Below are 21,133 nucleotides of genomic sequence, written 5' to 3' on the forward strand. Positions count from 1 at the left end.
GGCCACAGTTAATATTCTCTCCACATCCTATAGCAACTGATGTCGACTAGGATTGAAGTCTTGATCATCTTATAAATGGTAGTTCCTTTTTGTGAAGGAAAATGCATTTTCCCCAACTTTTAGACATATAAGGAATGGCAAAGAGTGAAGTCTTGTGATAATTTAATAAACCACATGGCCAGTAAGTCTGTCAATAATTTGGAAGGTCAAAAAGCCACATAGGAGGCAAGATGTGTCTTGGGTATAACTCAAAGTTGTACATTTGAAGACTCATATACTTATGATCACAAATGTGGTGTGGGTGTGGGTGTGAGTGGGTGTGTGTGTATTTATTTAGGTACCCTACATCAACTGGAAGATAGATGAAAAGCATCCTGAGGTAAAGAGAGTAGAGATTATCACTTGAAGCCTCAACTTAATAAAACCGAAAACCAAACCCACTGCCGTCAAGTCAATTCCGACTCATAGCGACCCTACAGGACAGAGTAGAACTGCCCCATAGGGTTTCCAAGGAGCACCTGGTGGATTCAAACTGTCGACCTTTTGGTTAGCAGCCATAGCTTTTAACCACTATGCCGCCAGGGTTTCCACAATTTAAGGGGTTTAATTTAAATTCTGGGGCAACTGTGATTCAGGCAACTGATGCGTAAATGGGGAGCCCAGACTGCAACCCTAACTCTGTTTAAATCCCATCAAATTTTAATATCCTCTCCTGTCTTCTACTCACCTTCGCTCTCCCTTTCCCACTCCCACTTCTACTCCCCCTCTTTCTCCTCCCCTCCCTCCTCTCAGTTTTAAGAAATAGACCTTCTCCAAACCAACACCTTAAGTGAGATATTTTGCGAATAGTTGTTAAGAAAAAAATAATAATGTTATGGTAGCATGTGCCCAAACCTAATTGTCTTTTATATTTTTTCCCCTACAGGTAAAGTCACACTGTGTTTCTCTCTTGTAAACTGCCCAGATTCCATGGAAAATAATGTTACAGAATTTATCCTCACAGGTCTTTCCCAAAACGAGGACGTGCAACAACTATGTTTCTTTTTATTCTTACTCTGTTATATTATTCTCATGACTGGAAATTTTCTCATTATAATAACTATCCAAAGAAGCCCAAATCTCAATTCTCCAATGTACTTCTTCCTTAGCTTTCTATCCTTTGTCGACATCTGCTATTCCTCTGTTACAGCCCCCAAGTTGATTATTGACTTTCAAGCCAAGGTCAAAAACATCTCTTTTGTTGGTTGTATGATCCAGCTTTTTTGTGTTCATTTATTTGGCTGTACAGAGATCTTTACCCTCACAGTGATGGCCTATGACAGGTATGTGGCCATCTGTAAACCTCTACTCTATACAACCATCATGGACTGGAAGGTCTGCTCCATGCTGGTGGTGACCTGTTGGTTGGGAGGTTTTGTGCATTCCTTTATCCAGACCATCCTTACTGTACAACTGCCATTCTGTGGCCCCAACCTGATTGACCACTACTTCTGTGATGTCCATCCACTACTGAAGCTGGCTTGTGCAGATACATACGTGGTGGGGCTTATAGTGGTAGCCAACAGTGGCATGATTTCTCTGAGCTCTTTTGTCATCCTTGTGGGCTCTTACACTATTATTTTGCTTTCCTTTAAGACTCGCTCATCAGAGGGGAGGCGCAAGGCCCTGTCCACATGTGCTTCTCACATCACTGTGGTGATATTGCTTTTTATCCCCTGTATCTTCATCTACCTAAGGCCTTCCACCACTTTTACTGAGGACAAGATGGTGGCTGTGTTTTACACCATCATCACACCCATGCTGAACCCTCTGATCTACACATTGAGAAACATGGAGGTGAAAAATGCCATGAAGAGATTGTGGATCAAGAAATCATTGGGCAAAAATAGGAAAAATCCTGATGTGAAGACTGATGGGACTGGTGCAGCCTCCACTGTACGAGTTTCCAAAAGTGTTGCTGGGAATAAGTCAGTCCATGTCCCTTAAGCCCTATTACACAAAGAAACTGTATAATGTAGCATAAAGAGACCTGGATTTGGAGTCTAAAAATCTAGTTTTGAGGGCCTACTCTGCACATTGCTAATAGTTTGACTTTAGGCAAAGAGATACTCCCTTCCGGGTGCACTGAGGGAAACAAATGTTTGTACAGAAAAATATTATGAAACACAGTCTGTTAAACGATGCCGGAAGCATCAAAAGAAGATGGAAGGAATACAGAGTCATTACACCAAAAAGAATTAGTCGATGTTCAACCATTTCAAGAGGTGGCATATGATCAAGAACCGATGGTACTGAAGGAAGAAGTCCAAGCTGCTCTGAAGGCATTGGCAAAAAACAAGGCTCCAGGAACTGATGGAATATCAATTGAGGTGTTTCAACAAACAGATGCAGCGCTGGAGGTGCTCACTCATCTATGCCAAGAAATATGGAAGACAGCTTCCGGGCCAACTGACTGGAAGAGATCCACATTTATGCCTATTCCCAAGAAAGGTGCCCCAACCGAATGTGGAAATCATAGAACAATATCATTAATATCACACACAAGCAAAATTTTGCTGAAAATCATTCAAAACCAGCTGCAGCAGTATATCAACAGGGAACTGCCAGAAATTCAAGCCAGTATCAGAAAATGATGTGGAACCAGAGATATTGCTGATGTCAGATGGATCCTGGCTGAAAACAGTGAATACCAGAAGGATGTTTACCTGTGTTTTATTGACTATGCAAAGGCATTTGACTGTGTGGATCATAACAAATTAACGATAACATTGCAAAGAATGGGAATTCCGGAACACTTAATTGTGCTCCTGGGGAACCTTTATGTAGATCGAGAGGCAGTTGTTCAGACAGAACAAGGGGATACTGATTGGTTTAAAGTCAGGAAAGGTGTGCATCAGGGTTGTATTCTTTCACCATATCTATTCAATCTGTATGCTAAGCAAATAATCCAAGAAGCTGGACTATACGAAGAAGAAGAGGCATCAGGATTGGAGGAAGGCTCATTAACAACCTGCGTTATGCAGAGGACACAACCTTGCTTGCTGAAAGTGAAGAGGACTTGAAGCACTTACTAATGAAGATCAAAGACCATAGTCTTCAGTATGGATTGCACCTCAACATAAAGAAAACAAAAATCCTCACAACTGGACCCATGAGCAACATCATGATAAATGGAGAAAAAATTGAAGTTGCCAAGGATTTCATTTTACTTGGATCCACAATCAACACCCACGGAAGCAGCAGTCAAGAAATCAAAAGACGCATTGCATTGGGTAAATCTGCTGTGAAAGACCTCTTTAAAGTGTTGAAGAGCAAAGATGTCATCTTGAAGACTAAGATGCGCCTGACCCAAGCCATGGTATTTTCAATCACATCATATGCATGTGAAAGCTGGACAGTGAAAAAGGAAGACCGAAGAAGAATTGACGCCTTTGAATTGTGGTGTTGGCGAAGAATATTGAATATACCATGAGCTGCCAAAAGAACAAACAAATCTGTCTTGGAAGAAGTACAACCAGATTGCTCCTTAGAGGCAAGGATGGCAAGACTGCGCCTTACATACTTTGGACATGTTGTCAGGAGGGATCAGTCCCTGGAGAAGGACATCATGCTTGGCAGAGTACAGAGTCAACAGAAAAGAGGAAGACCCTCAAGGAGGTGGATTGACACAGTGGCTGCAACAATGAGCTCAAGCATAACAATGATTATAAGGATGGCTCAGGACCGGGCAGGGTTTCATTCTGTTGTGCATAGGGTTGCTATGAGTTGGAACCGACTCAACAGCACCTAACAGCAACACAGAAAAATATTATGAAACACAGTCTTTCATAATACATAGTACTATTGCATCTGTCTGAGCAATAGTTGGAACATGGTATGGTTTATCAAGCACATATATTCTAATAAAGGGGTGACACCAAAGACAAATACTGAAGCTGATGTCATTATCCTTTGCCTCATCTGTTTTCTGTTTTTAAATGAGAATAAAGCTACTTTTCCTACAATCTCCCATAGTAATAAAAATAATAATAATAGAGAAGATCAAATGAGATAGAAGTGGGTTTGAAACCATTTTGTCAATGGTAAGGAGTTGCATTCATGAAGTCCTTATTGTTGTTATCATTAACTTGACAACTCCAGACTTCCAAACTCTCATGTAAAGAATTCAGCTGGAGGTTTTGGGGTTTCTCTCACATAATTCTTTTTAAATTATTCATAGATGGGAATCTTCTATCTTAATATTACAGAAGAAGCTACACTAGAATCAGAATCAAAGAAAACATGCACACTTAGGGATATCTGAGTCAAGCAAAGGGTTTGTAGTGGTCTTAGTGGTGCATCTTCAAGATCTCCCTTCAGGACTGAGGTGCTAATTCCAAGTGCCAGGTGTGACAGTTGCTGAAAGCTTACAGTTGACTCGTCCCCAGAAATTGTCTTTGGAACTTTTTTTTAAATAGTCTTGCCCAGTATCACACCCTCTTCCTCCATAGGGACATCCAATGATTGATCAATGTGGTGGTAAAAAGGCCTGGACCTCTTGCCTCAGTTTGGGACAACTCTAAAGGGCCATCTAGCTCCAGAGCTCCCCATGAGATCATCTAAGACCTTTGCCGTAACTGTAATACAATTCAATGTCTCCCTTTGCCTAATTCTGATTCCTTTACTCCTTCCCAAATGTTCATCTTGAGAGCCCTTCCCAATAATTTTTTTCATACAAATCTTCATCTCAGAGGTGTTTCCTAGGGAATCCAACCTTTGACCCGCTTCCCATGCATGTACTCCATGCTCTTGCCTCTTCCATTGCCTGGATGCAGATAATGCTGAGCACTTAGTAGATGTCCCTAAGTGACAGGGTAGAGAAGAGCTACCCACCAACCTGACACTGCCCGGAACTGTCACCTGAGCAAGGAATACACATCAGTTGGTTAAGCCCTTGAAGTTTTGCGGATGCTCTGTTCCCATGACCTAGTCTTACTTAACTCAGTTGGTTTAGCTTTTCTGTGGGGCAATTTGACCTCCCTCTTTAAAATACAATATGTGCATCCCTATAACCCAGGAATTTTCCTTCTGGCTACCTCTCCTAGAGAAATATTGCAAGTGGGCTTAGCGAGACACATACAAGATAGACGCTGCAGTATTGCTACAATATAAAGCATAGTTTATAATATTAAATTTTTTTCATGTAAGTGCAATAAACCAATGCTTATTTGGAAGGGATGGGGGTAAAGACCGAAGATAAAAGAAAAACAAGACAGGGCCTTACACAAATCAGTGATAAAACAAAGAAAAGAATTAGTTCAATCCTGAGATCACAAAAATATATATACACACACATGTACATACCCAAATACATTATGGGACAAGTACATAATGAAATCCTATGAAACCGTTAAAAGAATGGGGTAGATCTACATATACTGACATTGAAAGAGCTCCAAAATACATTGCTAAGTGAAAAAAGCAAGTTGCAAAACAATATGCTTAATAAAATACCATAGATGTAAAGAAGAAGAAACACTTGTTGATTGAGTCTGTGTATTCAGCTATGTCCACCCACCCTCCACAATTCAGATATTGGTCCCTTTGAATGTAGTAGAAAAAGTTCTATGCTGTTACAGCAATCTTCAAGGGGAGAAAATGAGCCAATTAAGTCTCCATTCTGTGTATTGGATAATCAGCCAGTCCTCTGCTTTCTAGGGCCAAAGCACCCAGGCTTCATGGCACAGTGACAACCTTTGGCAACTAATTATACCCTAAGGAGCTGAGGCAAAGATTTAGGAAAAGTTTGCAAACGAGCAAATTAATGTCACCTCTTGGGGGTTCTTCAGGGCTGGCTGAGAATTTCTTCTATTTCCTTGAGATTCCCAGGAGTTTCAGGCAGGTAATTAGAGGCCTGAGCTGACGCTGGGAGAACAGGTGCCCACTAAATGTGCAAGTCACTGATGAGCCAGGACTTGATCTTCCAGACTTACCGTAACCGTACTGTGAGCCAAAAACCATGGCCAATGTCACATCGAACCACCAAAACAGATTTCCTTAATTTCACATCTCAGAGACAAAAAAGTAAGGGTCCCAGAAAGCCCCTTGTCCTTTATGAAAATTGTACATACCAAGAGAGGCACCTTTTGCTGATCCTCAAGAAACACATAATAGGTGCCTACACTCCCCACGAAGGAGTCCTGTTGGCATAACTGTTAAGCGCTCGGCTGCTAACCAAAAGGTAGGTGGTTCAAACCCACTGACTGCTCCGCTGGAGAAAATACCTGGCACACTGCTTCTATAAAGATTACAGCCTAGGAAACTCCATGGGGCACTTCTACTCTAGGATCGCTATGAGTCAGAATCCATTTGATGGCACACAACAACACCCTCCTACATCTGCATTATTAAGCAAGGCATTCAGTTAACTTCTCAGATCGAAGACATCTGCTCCAAGGAAACGTTCTGCCTCTGCCTATATGAAGAAGCAGCTAGCAGTTCATCTCCATTTCTTGTACTCATCATCTAAAACTGTTTGTAAACACTATTATTATTCTCATTTTGCAGATGAAGAACTACAGGCTCAAAGATGTAGAGTGGCTTGTCTGTAGTATCAACTAGTAGGTGGTCAGCTAGGATACAAACCAAGTCCACCTGTCTCCAAAGCCTAACGCTTTCACACTCCACATACCATCTCCCGACCAGCCCCCCCACTTCTTAAAGGGGACCTCACATCTTTTGCATTTCTTTTCCCACGCCCCCACCCTATGCCCCTTTTTCAGATCCCAGTGTCGCTGCTCCCCCGCTCCCATGCTGTGCCATGTCTCTGGTTCCCTGCTCATTTACCCTAAGCTGGCTGGAATGTCAACGTCCAAAAGCTGAGTCCAAGGCTGGCATGGAGTAGCGGAGAGAGCCATGACTTTTGAGCCATATAGACCAGAGTTTAATTTCCAGGTTTGCTATTTGTTAGCTGAGTGGCTTTGGCAAGATACTCCAGTGAAATCTGTGAGAGCTGAAACTCAGCGGGAGTGCCTTGTTTTTCAAAGGTCTCAGAAGCTTTCCACCTTTGACAGGGTGTAATCTTACCACTTCTCTATCGCTCTCTATTTTAGTTTTTCCTCCCTGACAGGTTTCTGCCTTACACAGGTTCCGGCTTTTGCAGGTTTTACTTAATTATCTCCAGTTTTTTCTGATAAGGATATTGCAGGGCTGAGAGAGATTACTGTAATTTGCTGTTAAATCACTGCCACTCACAGGTCTGCCTCTGGGGCCACATGAGATACATCTGTTCCCTCTTGTCCATGGTGGCCTTCCAAAGATTCCAAGAATAGCCATGCTTTTTCCCTCCCACCCAAAGGTTCTAGAATTATGCAAGCTCATGTGTGCCCACTGGGCCAGGTAGGGTAGACAGGAACAAAGCACAGAATTGGTATATATATATATATGGAAACCCTAGTGGTGTAGTGGTTAAGAGTTACCTGTGCTAACCAAAAGGTCAGCAGTTCAAATCCACGAGGCGCTCCTTGGAAACTCTATGGAACAGTTCTACTTTGTCCTATAGGGTCACTATGAGTCGGAATTGACTTGACAACAATGGGTTTTATATACTATATATATATATATATATATATATATATATATATATATATATATATATATATATATATATATATATATATATATATATATATGGAAACCCTGGTGGCATAGTGGTTAAGTGCTATGGCTGCTAACCAAAAGGTGAGCAGTTTGAATCCACCAGGCACTCCTTGGAAACTCTATGGGGCAGTTCTACTCTGTCCTATAGGATCTCTATGAGTCAGAATATATACACATAAAAGTACTTATATCAAAAATTTTAAGAGTGGTACTACCTATCTAGTGGGATTATTAGCCTATATTAGTTATCTATTGCTGTGAGAAAATGTTGAAGTTGTCAAGGATTTCACTTTGCTTGGATCCACAATCAACCCCCATGGAAGCAGCAGTCCAGAAATCAAACAACGCATTGCATTGGGCAAATCTGGGGCAAGATGCCTCTTTAAAGTGTTTAAAAACAAAGATGTCACTTTAAGGACTAAGGTACACCTGACCCAAGTCATGGTGTTTTCAATCATCTCATATGTATGCAAAAGCTGAACAATAAATAAGAACGAAGAATAGTAGACGACTTTGAATTATGATGTTGGCGAAGAATATTGAACATACCATGGACTGCCAGAAGAATGAACAAATCTGTCTCGGAAGAAGTACGGTCAGAATGCTCCTTAGAAGCAAGGATAGTGAGACTTCATCTCTCATACTTTGGACATGTTATCAGGAGGGACCAGTCCCTGGAAAAGGACATCATACTTGGTAGAGGGTCAGCAATGATTGTGAGGATGGAACAGGACCGGGCAGTGTTTGTTCTGTTTTACATAGAGTTGCTATGAGTCACAACCGACTCAACAGCACCTAACAACAACATTGTTGTATAACAAATTATCCTAAAAAAGTAGCAGCTTGAAAGAGGAACATTTATTATTTCACACAGTTTCTGAGGGTCAGGAATTGGGAGCAGCTCAGTTGGGTGGTTCTCGCCCAGTATCTTATAAGGGCTGCTGTCATCCAAAGGCTTGTCTGAGGTTGCAAAATCTGTTTCAGAGCTCTCTCACATAACTGTTGGCAGGAGGTTTATTTCCTCACCTTGTCAGTTTCTCCATAGGGCTGCTCACGACATGGTAGCTGGCTTCTCCCAGAGCAAACCATCTGAGAGAGAAACCAACACAGAGCCACAGTATCTTTTATAACCTAATCTCAGAAGTAACATACCATCACTTCTGCTGTATTCTATTTATGGTGAAGACCAACACTGCTGCAATGTGAGCCAGAGCTAAACAAGGGTGTGAATATAGGAGGCAGAGATCATTGGAAGCCACCTTGTTGACTGGCAACCACATGGAATTTTTTTTCTTCTTTTTCTTATCTGATTTCCTAAAACGTTTACCATAAACATATTACATAATATTATAAGGAAAAAGCCACCAATTGATAGCAAGGGCACCGCCTTGGCCCTATTAGGGTTTCCCTATTTACCTCCTAGCTCCTGCTTCAAGCCTATTTTCCTCCATTTCTTTTTCACAGTCAAACCAAGGATTGCGTCCTCAACCCAGTCCTCCACCGCCATCTAGTGGCAGCATCTGAAACCACTGCTCCCAGCTGACTGCGGTGCTCAAAACCTGCAGGAAAATGATTTTGATAGGCTCTGACAGGAAAGCCCAGGATCTCGTGTCTATTCTCAGAGCCCCCAGAGATCTTCCATGTTCAGCACAGAAGGGAAGTCAGAACATTTGAGAGCGGGTCCTAAACATTCTTTACTTCCCAGCTCCCTCCATCTGCTCTCCAGATGCCAACTAGGCCTTCGGCCCTGGCAGGCATCACAAAACCAAGAACAAGAAGGTGGTCCCTTGTTTCCCACAGTTTTACAGATAGGAATCCAAATTCCAAAACCATAACTTTCATTTTTAACCAACGGCTTGTAATGATAAGTGCCCAAAAAACAGCCTTGGTTCACACTCATATTAAAGAACTTTGTAAACTTGACAAACATATTTAAAAATATGTTGTAGTGAGGTTTTTTTGAGGCAAAGAAGAAAAATGTGCAAAAATTTTAATTACTTTCTTCTTTAACAAGTTGGAAACCCTGGTGCTGTAGTAGTTAAGAGCTATGGCTGCTACCCAAAAAGTCAGCAGCTCAAATCCACTGCTCTACTATGGGGCAGTTCTACTCTGTTGTGTAGGGCCGCCATGAGTCAGAATCTACTCGACGGCAACAGGTTTGGTTTTAACAAGTATCCTATAATCACTGGGAGATTAGAAAATATTATTGTTGTTAGCTGCCTTCAAGTCAGCCCTTGACTCATGGCAGCCATGTGCACAGTGGAACGAAATACTGCCCGGTCCTGCACCATCTCCATGATCAGGTGTAGATTGGACTGCTGTGATCCATAAGGATTTTGTTGGCTGATTTTTTTAAGTAGATCACCAGGCATTTCTTCTTAGTCTGGAGGCTTCACTGAAACCTGTTCACATTATAGCAACCCACAAGCCTTCGCTGTCAGATGGATGGTGGCTGCACGTGAGGTGTATTGGTTGGATGTCAAACCCGGGTCTCCTGCATGGAAGGCAAGAATCTACCTGAATCACCAATGCCTCCCTCTAGAACAGAGGGGTAGGAAAATTTTTCTTACTGTTGTATCTCACACAATAAATACCCCCAGATTCTATTTAGGATTGCATATGTTAGGAAATTTACTATTTAAACCAAATCATCTATTGTTTAGTGGGATGACTAAGAGCCCAGCTTGTGAAAAAAACTGTGTTGGATAGGTACTGCCAAAAAATGGTGCCTAACACCTGAGTCTCTTCCTTCTGAACTTCTATTTTTCTATATTCACACTTCTTTCTTTCCTGAAGATTTACTCAATATTAGAATATACCCAGTGGTAAAAGTGAGCATCCTTGACTTATTACAGGTCTTGCAATGGGAGGGGGGGGATCTCTGAACACTTTGCCATTAAACACTGTATTTGATGTATGTTTTATTGTTGATGCGTGGAATCAAATTTAGGAAGTTCCCTTCTAAATTTGCTATGAGTTTTTTTGCACTGAATGGGAAATTGAATTTCAACCTATGCCTTCCCTGTAATTACTGAGATAATCATGTGACAATTTTATTGTTAATGTGGCTAAGTACATTGATTTGTTTTAAATGCTACATTTACCACAAATTCTTGAAATAAACCATTATTATTCTTCATGTAAAAAAAATGGTGCATAACAAACCACTCCAAAGTCATATTCTCATGAACGTACAGGTCAGCTAGGGGCCAGCTAACCTAGACAGGGCTTGGTCAGGTAACTCTGTTTCAAGCTGGAGTCCAGTAGGACATGACTGGGGCAGCTCTGCTCCACATGTGTCTATTCTGGAGTCCAGGCTGCAGGGCAGCAGCTGCCCAGAGGAGGCTCTTTTTATAGCAATGGCCGAAGTACAAGATGGTGCAGCAGAAACAAGCAAGGTCTCTGTGGCCCAGATTTGAAACTAGTACTTTCACTTCTCCCCACATTCATCAGCCAAAGCAAATCCCATGGCCTTGACCACAGTCAATGGGGGGGAGAGGGGGAAAGAGGGAAGGGAGTGCCCTAAGCCCACCTTTATATCTCAAAGTCACCCATTTCTCTCCATCTTCTCTGCTTCTACCCTCACCCAAGCTACCACGTCCACTTCCTAGACCATTTCTAAACTAATGCCTCTAACAGGCTTCTGTGCTTCCAATTTCCCTCCTACAACCCACTCTCCAAGGTGACCAGTGCAGTCGACAAACTCTGATGGCTTCTGTTGCTCATAGAGTAACAACACCCGGTCTCCTTACCACGCTTACAAAGCCCTACAAGATGGACCCCTGCCTACTTCTCCAGCTTATTGTGCTCTTAGCTCCCTCACCAGCTATGCTTCAGAGACCTCGTCTTCTTACTGTTCTTCAGACTTGCCAAACTCAGTCCTGCCTCAGGGTCTGGGCACATTCTGTTCTTTCTTCCCCTCCTCCTACCCTCTCCAGCGTTGACTTCTCCCTTTAACCACAGTGAGTCAGATGATACAGGTTTGCTTCCTTTTGAACTATCTGTCTCTCCCATAGGCTGTTAGGTTCCACAAGAACAGGGATCGTGTCTGTTTTGTTCACAAATGTACATACCTAGGGCCCATTTCCAGCCCATAGTAGGTGATCAATAAAAACCTAAGTTGACCCATCAACAGAAGAATGGATAAACAAAATATGGTATACTCAGACTGTTAAAAATAAGATTTTCACAATATTAGTGTATGAACTTGTAAGCTTTATTTCTCAGTTCATGAACCAGAGAACATCTGGTCTGAAAGTCAGACAAGAGTTCTGAAGGTCCAGAACAAGCAGAAGGGCTTTTGTGACAGCAGATACACAGAAACAAGGATGGATACTGGACAAGGTTCAGATTGGCTAGCAGGAATTTTCTTTCCTTCTTTGGGATTAAGGGAAAATTTTGAACCAGGCTAAACTGAGCAAGCAAGTCCTGACTGACTAGCGTAGGTTTCCGTTTCCATGAGAGTCAATTGGTTGACATGGCTTTTGGCTCCTAGGAAGGTTAGGCATTTAGAAGAAATAGAAACTTAGGTTCCAGTTTATTGACATAGGGCTCAGCACAAGTGACTCCATTCTGAGGATGGTATAGTAAGGTTGGAGCCCTGTTGGTACAGTGGTTAAGAGCTCAGCTCCTAACCGAAAAATTGGCAGTTCAAATCCACCAGGCTCTCCTTGGAAACTGTATGGGGTAGTTCTACTCTGTCCTGCAGGGTCACTATGAGTCAGAATCAACTTGATGGCAACCAGTTTGGTTTTTGGTTTTAATAGTCAGGTAAACATTTCAATGGAATACTACTCAGCCATAAACAGAAATGAAGTCCTGATACATGCTACAACACAGATAAACCTTGCAAACATGCTGAGCGAAGTTAGCCACAAAAGGACAAATGCTGTACGATCCCATATATATGAAATAGGCAAATGTATAGAGACCAAAGCTTATTAGTTGTTACTAGGGGCAGGAGGGAGGGAGAAAAGGGAGTCATTGCTTAGGGGGCACTGAGTTTCTGTCAGTAGTAATGGAAGGTAAAATTTTGTGTATGTGTATGCCCTTAAGTTTGTATTTATGTACTTGTGTATACAGACACATATACATACAGACACATACATACACCTAGTGGCAGGTTTTAAAGGTGAGAGTTTCAGTCAGCCATGCATGTGATCCTAGAGCACTTACCTTTCCAGAGTCTTCAGCCACCATCTCACCTCACCTCACTCCTCTCCACATTCCTCTGATTGAGTGGTAACACCCGAAGCACTTACCATTCTCCAAGCAAAGTGTGCCCTTCATGCCCCCAAACCTTTCCCTTTTATCCTCCTGCCAAAAGTCTGCTTCTTTAAGGCTCTGTCCAGATACCATCCATGCATAATTCCTCTGCGATCTCTCACCTCTTCCTTTAAAACTCCCCCCCTGGTATTTCAGGGAGCGGGTGTAAGGGGGGTGGAGAATCTTTTGTCATTTGCCTGGAGACTGTTCACTTCCTAAGAGCAGGACTTCTGCTCTATTCATCTCCTTCCCATAGCGCCTAACTAACCATTCCAAACAGACTTTAGATATGTGCACTGATGCTGCTGTCCAAAATTTATTTTCTCCCAAAGCCAGGTCGTGTGGACAGTGAGCAGCAGAAAGGCTTTTTTCTGGACACCACATAACTGCACCATCTGAGGTGAGAATGACCAGTGGGTGCCTTAGGGTGTGAAATGCTACTTTTTTCCATGTTATCATCTAACATGCTAAATACTGTATTTACATATGTTGCCTGTCTCCCCATATTAAAATGTAAGCTCCGTGAGGGCAGGGATTTTGTCTGTTTTGTTCACTGTTGAACCCTTACCCACTGAGGTATACATAGCAGGCACTCAGTTTGTTGAATTAGTTAGTTACTTAATTAGTCTCAGACAAAAGGGATGAGATCTCAAAACCACCTTAGCCTGCTAATGGTTTGCATCAGAGTATGAGGGAGATGAAATAAAAGCTACTGGTGGTGCCGTGGTTAAGCGCTCGGCTGCTAACCAAAAGGTCAGTGATTTGAACCCTCCAGCTACTCTGCAAGAAAAAGATGTAGCAGTCTACTTCCATAAAGATTACAGCCTTGGAAACCCTATGGGGCAGCTCTACTCTGTTCTATAAGGCCACTATGAGTTGGAATCAACTCGACGGCAACAAGTTTGGGTTTTTTTGGAGGGGGGAGGCGGGTTTAAATTGTCATACCAGTACCAATTGCCAGGTTCCAACTCATGGTGACCCCATGTGTGTCAGAGTAGAAATGTGCTGACTTTGGAGGTAGACCGCCAGGCATTACCAGGTGGACTTGAATTCCAACCCTTCTCTTAGCAACCAAGTGCATTAACTATATAGGGTCCCTATGAGTCAGAACTGACTTGAAGGCACACCACCACCACCAAGAACTCCCAAATTGCTATGTTGTTGTTGTGTGCTGTCGAGTCGATTCTGACTCATAGCAACACTATACGATGGAGTAGAACTGCCCCATAGGGTCTCCTAGGCTGTAACCCTGGACAGCAGATAGCCAGGTCTTTTCTCCCGCAGAGCCACTGGGGAGTTCAAACTACCGACCTTTCAGTTAGCAGTTGAATGCTTAACCACTGCGCCACCAGGGCTCCTAATTGCCACGGTACCCAGTAATTCTTGGATTCCCCAAATTCATCAACAAAAATCCCTCTCAAAATCCCAGGACTTGCCTAACACATGTATGCCACCAAATGGGTATCTGTCCATCCGCAGATTGACGCACCCAACCCTCTGAGAGCAAACACAGCCACACGTTAGGATGCACAATCACTCCTTCCAAGTCTCCCTTCCCTTCATTACCCTGGATGTGGAAAATGCAGAAGGAAAACATGTTTTCGTTAAGGATGCCCCAAATGAATCCAGGCCAGTAAACTGCCTGGCAAATCCTATGGAAATAAAGTAGGGAGGAAAACAAAGACACAAAGGCATAATGTGTTGACATTTTTTTTTTAATATTTGGTATTTGTAAGTCTTTTTAAAAAAATTATTCAGGCCATTTTTTCCTTAAAAAAAAAAAAAAGCAACCGACAGCAATACTCTGTACAAGTATAACAAACATTAGAAATATGCATCATTCCAAAATAGTTACAAGAAAATTACAGTTTAGAGTCCACATCAACACTTCCTATTCATATGTGCCCCCGAGGGAGAAAAACCTACAGTATGTTAAACACACAACTGCTACACAGTAGTCTGAAAACTCAGAACTTGGACTTTTGAGGCCAATCAGCATCAGTCGCCAAGACTTGTTTAGCTAAACAAGCGCAATCAAGCATCTTAAAAGAAAACCAAGCTTTTCCATCCCAGATGAAAAGTAAATATGAATCAGCTGCATAGAAGACTCCCACCCCGACCTCCGGGAGCCTCTGACTTTTCAAAGCTCAAATCCAGTGGAATCAATTATGCCAAAGTCTGGCTAGAGGTCACTCTACAGCCACAGTGAACAGAGCTCAAATGTCCATCACTAGTTTCTCCTTTGGAGGCAAAAGTCTCTGCTCTTGGCAGAAGACATTAATGGCCTGACTCCCCCACACTGGCTGGCCACCAAGCTTAAGCTGTCTCATTGCCACCGACCCCACACTGGCTGTTTTTCGGCATGGAGTTTCCAAAAACTAGCCAGGGGAGAGAAAACCATCCCCACATGATTCCACTGAACTTTTCAAATTTTAGTTCATTGTTCCTAGGAGGGATTTGGGGTGGAAGCTCAGAAGCACCCTCCTCTTGCCTCTGGCCAACTTCACCCCACCTGTCCTCTTTATTTACACATGAATCTTCCCTTTTCCAACACTGTGCTATAAATACCCTTACTGCCCCACTGGCTCTGTCCCCAGTCCTCTCCAGGCCGCAGAGAAGCATCATGACCTACGTGTGACCTGCCTATTGGAATTCCAGGCCTCTCTACCACAAGCCCTCCTCCCAGCATTGGGGGTAATATCCGAGAGTGGTTGGCTGGGGCCACTGCCCTCCCAAGCCCATACCAGGCAGAAGGGAGGATGGTTTCTGGATTTTGCTTTTTTTATACAACATGCTTATAATTATTGTTGTTTTAATCATTTGAAGGGTTTTCGGGGCCAAGTCCTTTCCTCTAAATTCCCTGCAAACTCCTCATCTCCAGGGCAGAGAAGTGGGCAGGGCTAAGCGTCTGCCTGGGATTTGAGCCTCAGAAGCCCATCACAATGGTTTCCAGACAAACTAGAGTAGGAAGGGTATGGCCCACAGGATCACTGAACAAAGTCATAGACCTCTCTCAGAGATGTGCATGGGTTGCGGGGCAATCCACTGAATCCAGCTTCCCTCTCCACCCTAGGGACAGCATGGCTTCCCTGATTCAGACCTACAGAGCCAAAGCCTCCTCTGAAGTTGAGCCACAAGGGCTCCCCTGGCCTGGTCAGCCTAGTCCTTTAGGGGCCTGATACTGAATGAGCTGCTTGCTACCAAAGAAAGCCAAGAATTTAGCAAAAAGTGCAATTTCCACTTGGGAAGTAAGGTTTCCCCCAAAACATCAATACCCACTACATCTCTTTTTCATCCATTCAGTACCTCAAAGGGAAAGGGGGACAGAAGACGTACAGCACTAGACCTCTAAACTGCATCGAGGGCTGTATGTACGCTGTGGTTCACCCTTTATAACCCAACATACCCATTTATATGTCCAGACAGTTATCAAAGTGCCAGTGAGATGAGGAGCGTGGCAGCATCGGGAGATCGGTTCCCACACACCAACAGTGACCAGGGGACTCAAAGAAGACCCCACTCCTCATTTTCAATAGGACACATTTGTCCTAAGTTTACAGCAGGATTTATTACTGTGGGAAACGGCCACAGGACTCCAGGGACTGGGTTATTCCTTCATAAGTCCTTGTATACTTCATTGACTGTTGGAGGATAAACTCAAAACTTCTGCAAAATATCACCTGAGCCACAATATAAAATAAAAAGAAACAAATCCTTTCATGTTAATGCCTTGAGAAGTCTACAGATTATGTACCAGTAAAATAAATCCACGTAAATTCTGAAATTCTTGGTGGATATACACCTGAAGCCCAAAAAAAAAAAAAAAAATTAATCTACATTTTTAAAAAATCAAAAATTACAGCAGCAGTATAGTGAAAAGAGGTTTAAAAATAATAATTACATCTTTGATACAAATTCAAACTTTGTACACCTCACTTCTGACTCATACAAATGACCGTTTTGAGAGTTTGGTGTGTGTGTATGTATATATATATATATATAGTAGATACCAATATGTGTCACTGCGGAGAGAGACTAAAGCCAGTGGAATTGGGGGAAGAAGGGCTAATTTGACACTGTTTTCACACTGAAAGTGTTTCACAGATTGCCACGCTTTGAAACACACACGCACACACACGGAAACACACACACATAAAATGCCAACCTGAGTAAAACGTTACTAAAAACCTAGAGCATCATGAATCACTAAGTCACATATTGCACCTTTAAAGAATCCTTCTTACCAAATACAGAAATGAGAAAAAGGATAAAAAGAGGGTCAAGAAAAGGAGATTATGTCTCCATGGGGTTCCTCTTCTTTGCCTGGAAATTCTCAAGATGATATTTTCGTTTCCACTCTAACCCAACCACTGGGCTGAAAATGTTGCCAGCAGAAGAGTCTTTGGGGAAAAGTAGGAGGGAAAGGGGAAGAAAAACTGGAGCACAAGTGTATGGAGGCAAGGGGGAGTGAAGAGACCTCCTCTAATCAAGCGAGAACAGGAATGTTACCAAGAAGGCAGAACCTTTGATACCAAACTACTGTTTAAATATGCCGTATATTCCAATTGTGAGATCCAATACAAAAATATAGATATCTACTGAGTTTTGCCTGTGGAAGCATAATTCAGAAAAGGCACATGTTCAAATAGAAAAGTCATGCGGAAGAGGCCCCACATACCCCTCCCTACATGACAATCAGCCACAATTATGTATTTTCCATCAGCTAGATTCCAAGATACAGTAGGTAAAAATAGACCTCTGATACTTAAAATATATTCAACCCAACACAATCCTGGCTTTAGCACGCGAATCATACAAAATAGTCTTTTTTAAAAAGAACCTGTTTTGAAAAAGAAAAAAAATAATAATTACAGCTCATTTTTCCTGGTTTTCCATAATCCTCAAGGGGGAAAAAAAAAAAGCAAACTCATCCCATTGGTAATCAGGAACGCAGTTGAGCTGCTCACCACCCATCCACAGCCCCTGTTCGCCCCGACTTCTCAATTGTCATGTCATATATGTGCAGCTTCAAGCCCTCAAAATTAGTTGGGACAAAACAGAACAGATTTAAGATAGCAGACATATAAAAACATGTCAACAGCAGGGCGTTCTCCTTTGCTGTGGGTGTGATGTTCTGGTTAACTCCAGAAAGGTTTTCCTTTGGAATCAGGCGATGTAACCATTTGTCTTTCCACACCCTGGCACTGATATAAAATTTTCATAGATTGTCATTGCAGTTGTGTTCTGGTAGATGAGATCTACCTTGGAGTTCTTCTGGGATCGAATAATATCCAAAACACACTGATTGAGGAAAACATATTGGTCCTGATGGAACAAGGAAAGACAGAAGTCAAATGAGCATGTGTCCCAGGGATAAGCCCCCAGGATCATTTTCTGACATATCCCCCACCCCAACCCCATCCCCATCCAGCCAAAAGCAAACACTGCAAGTTAACATGTCACGAAGTAATAACATTCTGACGAAAGCTGAAATCACAGAGAGGCCAGAGCCTCTTCAAGAGCTCTCAAGTGGAATATAACACACACACCGTAGCCATGGCTGTTGAGTCGATTCTGACTCATAGCGACCCTATAGGACAGAACAGAACTGCCCCAGAGGGTTTCCAAAGAGCGCCTAGTAGATTCGAGCTGCCAACCTTTTTTGATTAGCAGCCGTAGCTCTCAACCACTACGTCACCAGGGTCTCCAAATTAGAACATATGGAATATCTAAACAGTAATTTAGGATCACAGGTTTAGGCTTCTCAATCAGAGAGACATATTCCCCACCTCCTCTCCCCAAGGAGAGGGAAAAGAAAGAATTTGGGAGAAAAAAAATGGCCACACACATTCAAACAATAAAAGTCTGACAAAACTTTCTTGGCTAGTGAGGATATATAGAATAAGAAGTAAATTGTAATTCTCAATGTGGAGGGGGTGGGCTAAAAGGTGGGAGAGTGTGACATGGAGTTTGGTATGTGTTGACACAGGAAGATACCCATGATACTGGAAGAGGAAAAAACCATGGAGCAGGGTTATATAACAAAATAGGATCCAATTTTTGTAAATAAAAAAAAAGAACCAACTCATTGCTGTTGAGTCAATTCCAACTTATTCAAATACTCCATGTTTATTTGTGTGTTTTTCTACAGACATACACAAAGAGCCCTAAAAGGATATATGCCAAACTGTATACATTAGCTACTTGCAGGGAGTGGAACTGAGGAAGAACCAGTACAAGGGAAAAATAGTCTCTATGCAGTCCTGTATTGTTAATTTTTTTTTTTCATAGGAACAAGTATTACTTTCAAAATCTAAAAAAAGGAGGAGAAAGGAATTTGTAGGTAGGTATAAGATTTTTGTGTTGTGCAAAGGAGGATAAAAGCCTGAGAAACAATCCCATTAACCCCACTGCCGTCAAGATGATTTCAACTCACAGCAGCCCTATAAGACAGAGTAGAACTGCCCATTCAGTTTCCAAGGCTATAAATCTTTACAGAAGCAGACTGCCACATCTTTCTCCTGCGGAGTGGCTGGTGGGTTTGAACCACTGGCCTTTCAATTAGCAGCCAAGCTCTTAACCACCGCGCTACCAGAGCTCCTTTGAGAAACACCACTGTATATAATTATAGCAGAAAAAAAAAATCTCTCTTCTGAGTAATATAGGAGGTGAATTCCACTCTTTCCACCACAACCATGTGCTAACCCCAAAGCACACAATGTACCCAAGCCTCTAGAATATTCCCTGCTAGATTCAAAAACACAGGCACGTATTCATAGAGCTCTAAAATGGTACAGGGCAATAGCCTGATACAAAATTACTGTTCTGCTCTCATCCTGATCAAGGCACATTCGCCCCTACCGCTTTGAGGAACGCTACTTCCCAATATATTCTGTTGAGAGCCACTCTTCAACAGGGACATTTCAGGGAAAGCCAAGTTCAATGGCCTCACACAAACAATGTTGTGGATATTAAGCATGTATTTTCTCAACCAGTCAGCAATCCTCCTGTAACTATGATAATTTACCTTCTATAACATTAAAACATTAGGCCCTGGTGGTACAATGGTTAAATTGGTTGGTTGCTAACCATAACGTCAGTGGTTTGAACTGACCAGCCACTCTGCCGGAGAAAGCTGTTGCAGTCTGCTTCTGTAAAGATTTACAGCCTTGAAAACCCAATGGGGCAGTTCTACTCTGTCCTATAGGGTCCCTATGAGTTGGAATCCACTCAATAGCAGTGGGTTGTTTTTATTTTTGTTTTTTTAATATTAGAACATTTAGGCTGGTTGAGGACACACTGCTGTGTTAGTGCTTAAAGCAGCGTTACTGCTAATGGTTGATAAATTTGTTTCATTAGCTTATTTTAAGGATGGTCAGATCTTAGAAACAAAGAGTAAAAAATACCAATTTTATAAGTTTAAACTGGGAAATCAAAGTTCAGAGACTTGCTAAAATTACCTGGTGAGCCAGTGGCAGCAAGTTAAAGAATCTGGATACTATCTCGGTTTGTTGCTCCCTTACTGATACCACTATTACTATGGCCCTGTATGCTGTTGGTGCTGTTAGCTGCTGTCGAGTCAACCCTGATTCAAGGCAACCCCATGCACAATGGAACAAAACACTGCCCGGTCCTGTGCCATCCCCCGGATTGGATGTGGATTGGACCGCAGTGATCCACAGGATTTTCACTGGCTGATTTTCAGAAGTAGATCACCACGCCTTTCTTTCTAGTTTGCCTTAAGTTTTGAACGCTGCTAAAACCTGTCCAGCATCACAGCAACACAAAAACCATCTCTGACAAACAGATGGTGGCTGCACATGAGGTGCACTGGCAAGAAATCGAACCCAGGTCTCCCGCATGGACAGCAAGAATTCCTGCCACTAAGCCACTAATGTATATTTAAAAATCCCCAAACCCCTTGCCATCAAGTTGATCCCAACTCACCGTAACCCTACAGGACAGAGTAGAACTGCCCCATACGGTTTCCAAGGAGTGGCTGGTGGATCTGAACTGCCGACCTTTTGATTAGCAGCTGAGCTCTTAACCACTATGCCACCAGGGCCCCATCATATGTATAAACAAAAAATCAAATCTGTTGCCATCAAGTCGATTCCGAATCATAGCGACCCTATAGTTCAATTCCAAGTCAATTCAAGGTCTATCTAGTGTTACCTCACAGTCAAGAGCCACAAAGATCTGGAAGGGCGAAACATTTTAACACAACTGT

At 42.4% G+C, this 21,133-nt stretch overlaps 2 protein-coding genes across 7 annotated transcripts in view; one reads left to right on the top strand and one right to left on the bottom strand.

The window, feature by feature from the left end:
- Positions 1–969: 969 nt before the first annotated feature.
- On the top strand, positions 970–1,986 carry LOC100663522 (olfactory receptor 4S2-like). Its single transcript, XM_003412094.3, has one exon. The coding sequence runs from the start codon at positions 970–972 to the stop codon at positions 1,984–1,986; it is 1,017 nt and encodes a 338-aa protein (XP_003412142.2).
- Positions 1,987–14,654: 12,668 nt separating this feature from the next.
- PTPRJ (protein tyrosine phosphatase receptor type J) overlaps positions 14,655–21,133 on the bottom strand; it is a 197,836-nt gene continuing 191,357 nt past the window's right edge. For all 6 annotated transcript variants that reach the window (XM_064288125.1, XM_064288123.1, XM_064288124.1 and 3 more), the window contains one exon: positions 14,655–18,228. In XM_064288125.1, the coding sequence (XP_064144195.1) occupies positions 18,070–18,228 (159 nt within the window). In that variant the 3' untranslated portion in view covers positions 14,655–18,069. The remainder of the gene's footprint in view (positions 18,229–21,133) is intronic.

This window comes from Loxodonta africana, chromosome 7 (genome assembly GCF_030014295.1).
Source record: "Loxodonta africana isolate mLoxAfr1 chromosome 7, mLoxAfr1.hap2, whole genome shotgun sequence".
NCBI classification, from domain to species: Eukaryota; Metazoa; Chordata; class Mammalia; order Proboscidea; family Elephantidae; genus Loxodonta; species Loxodonta africana.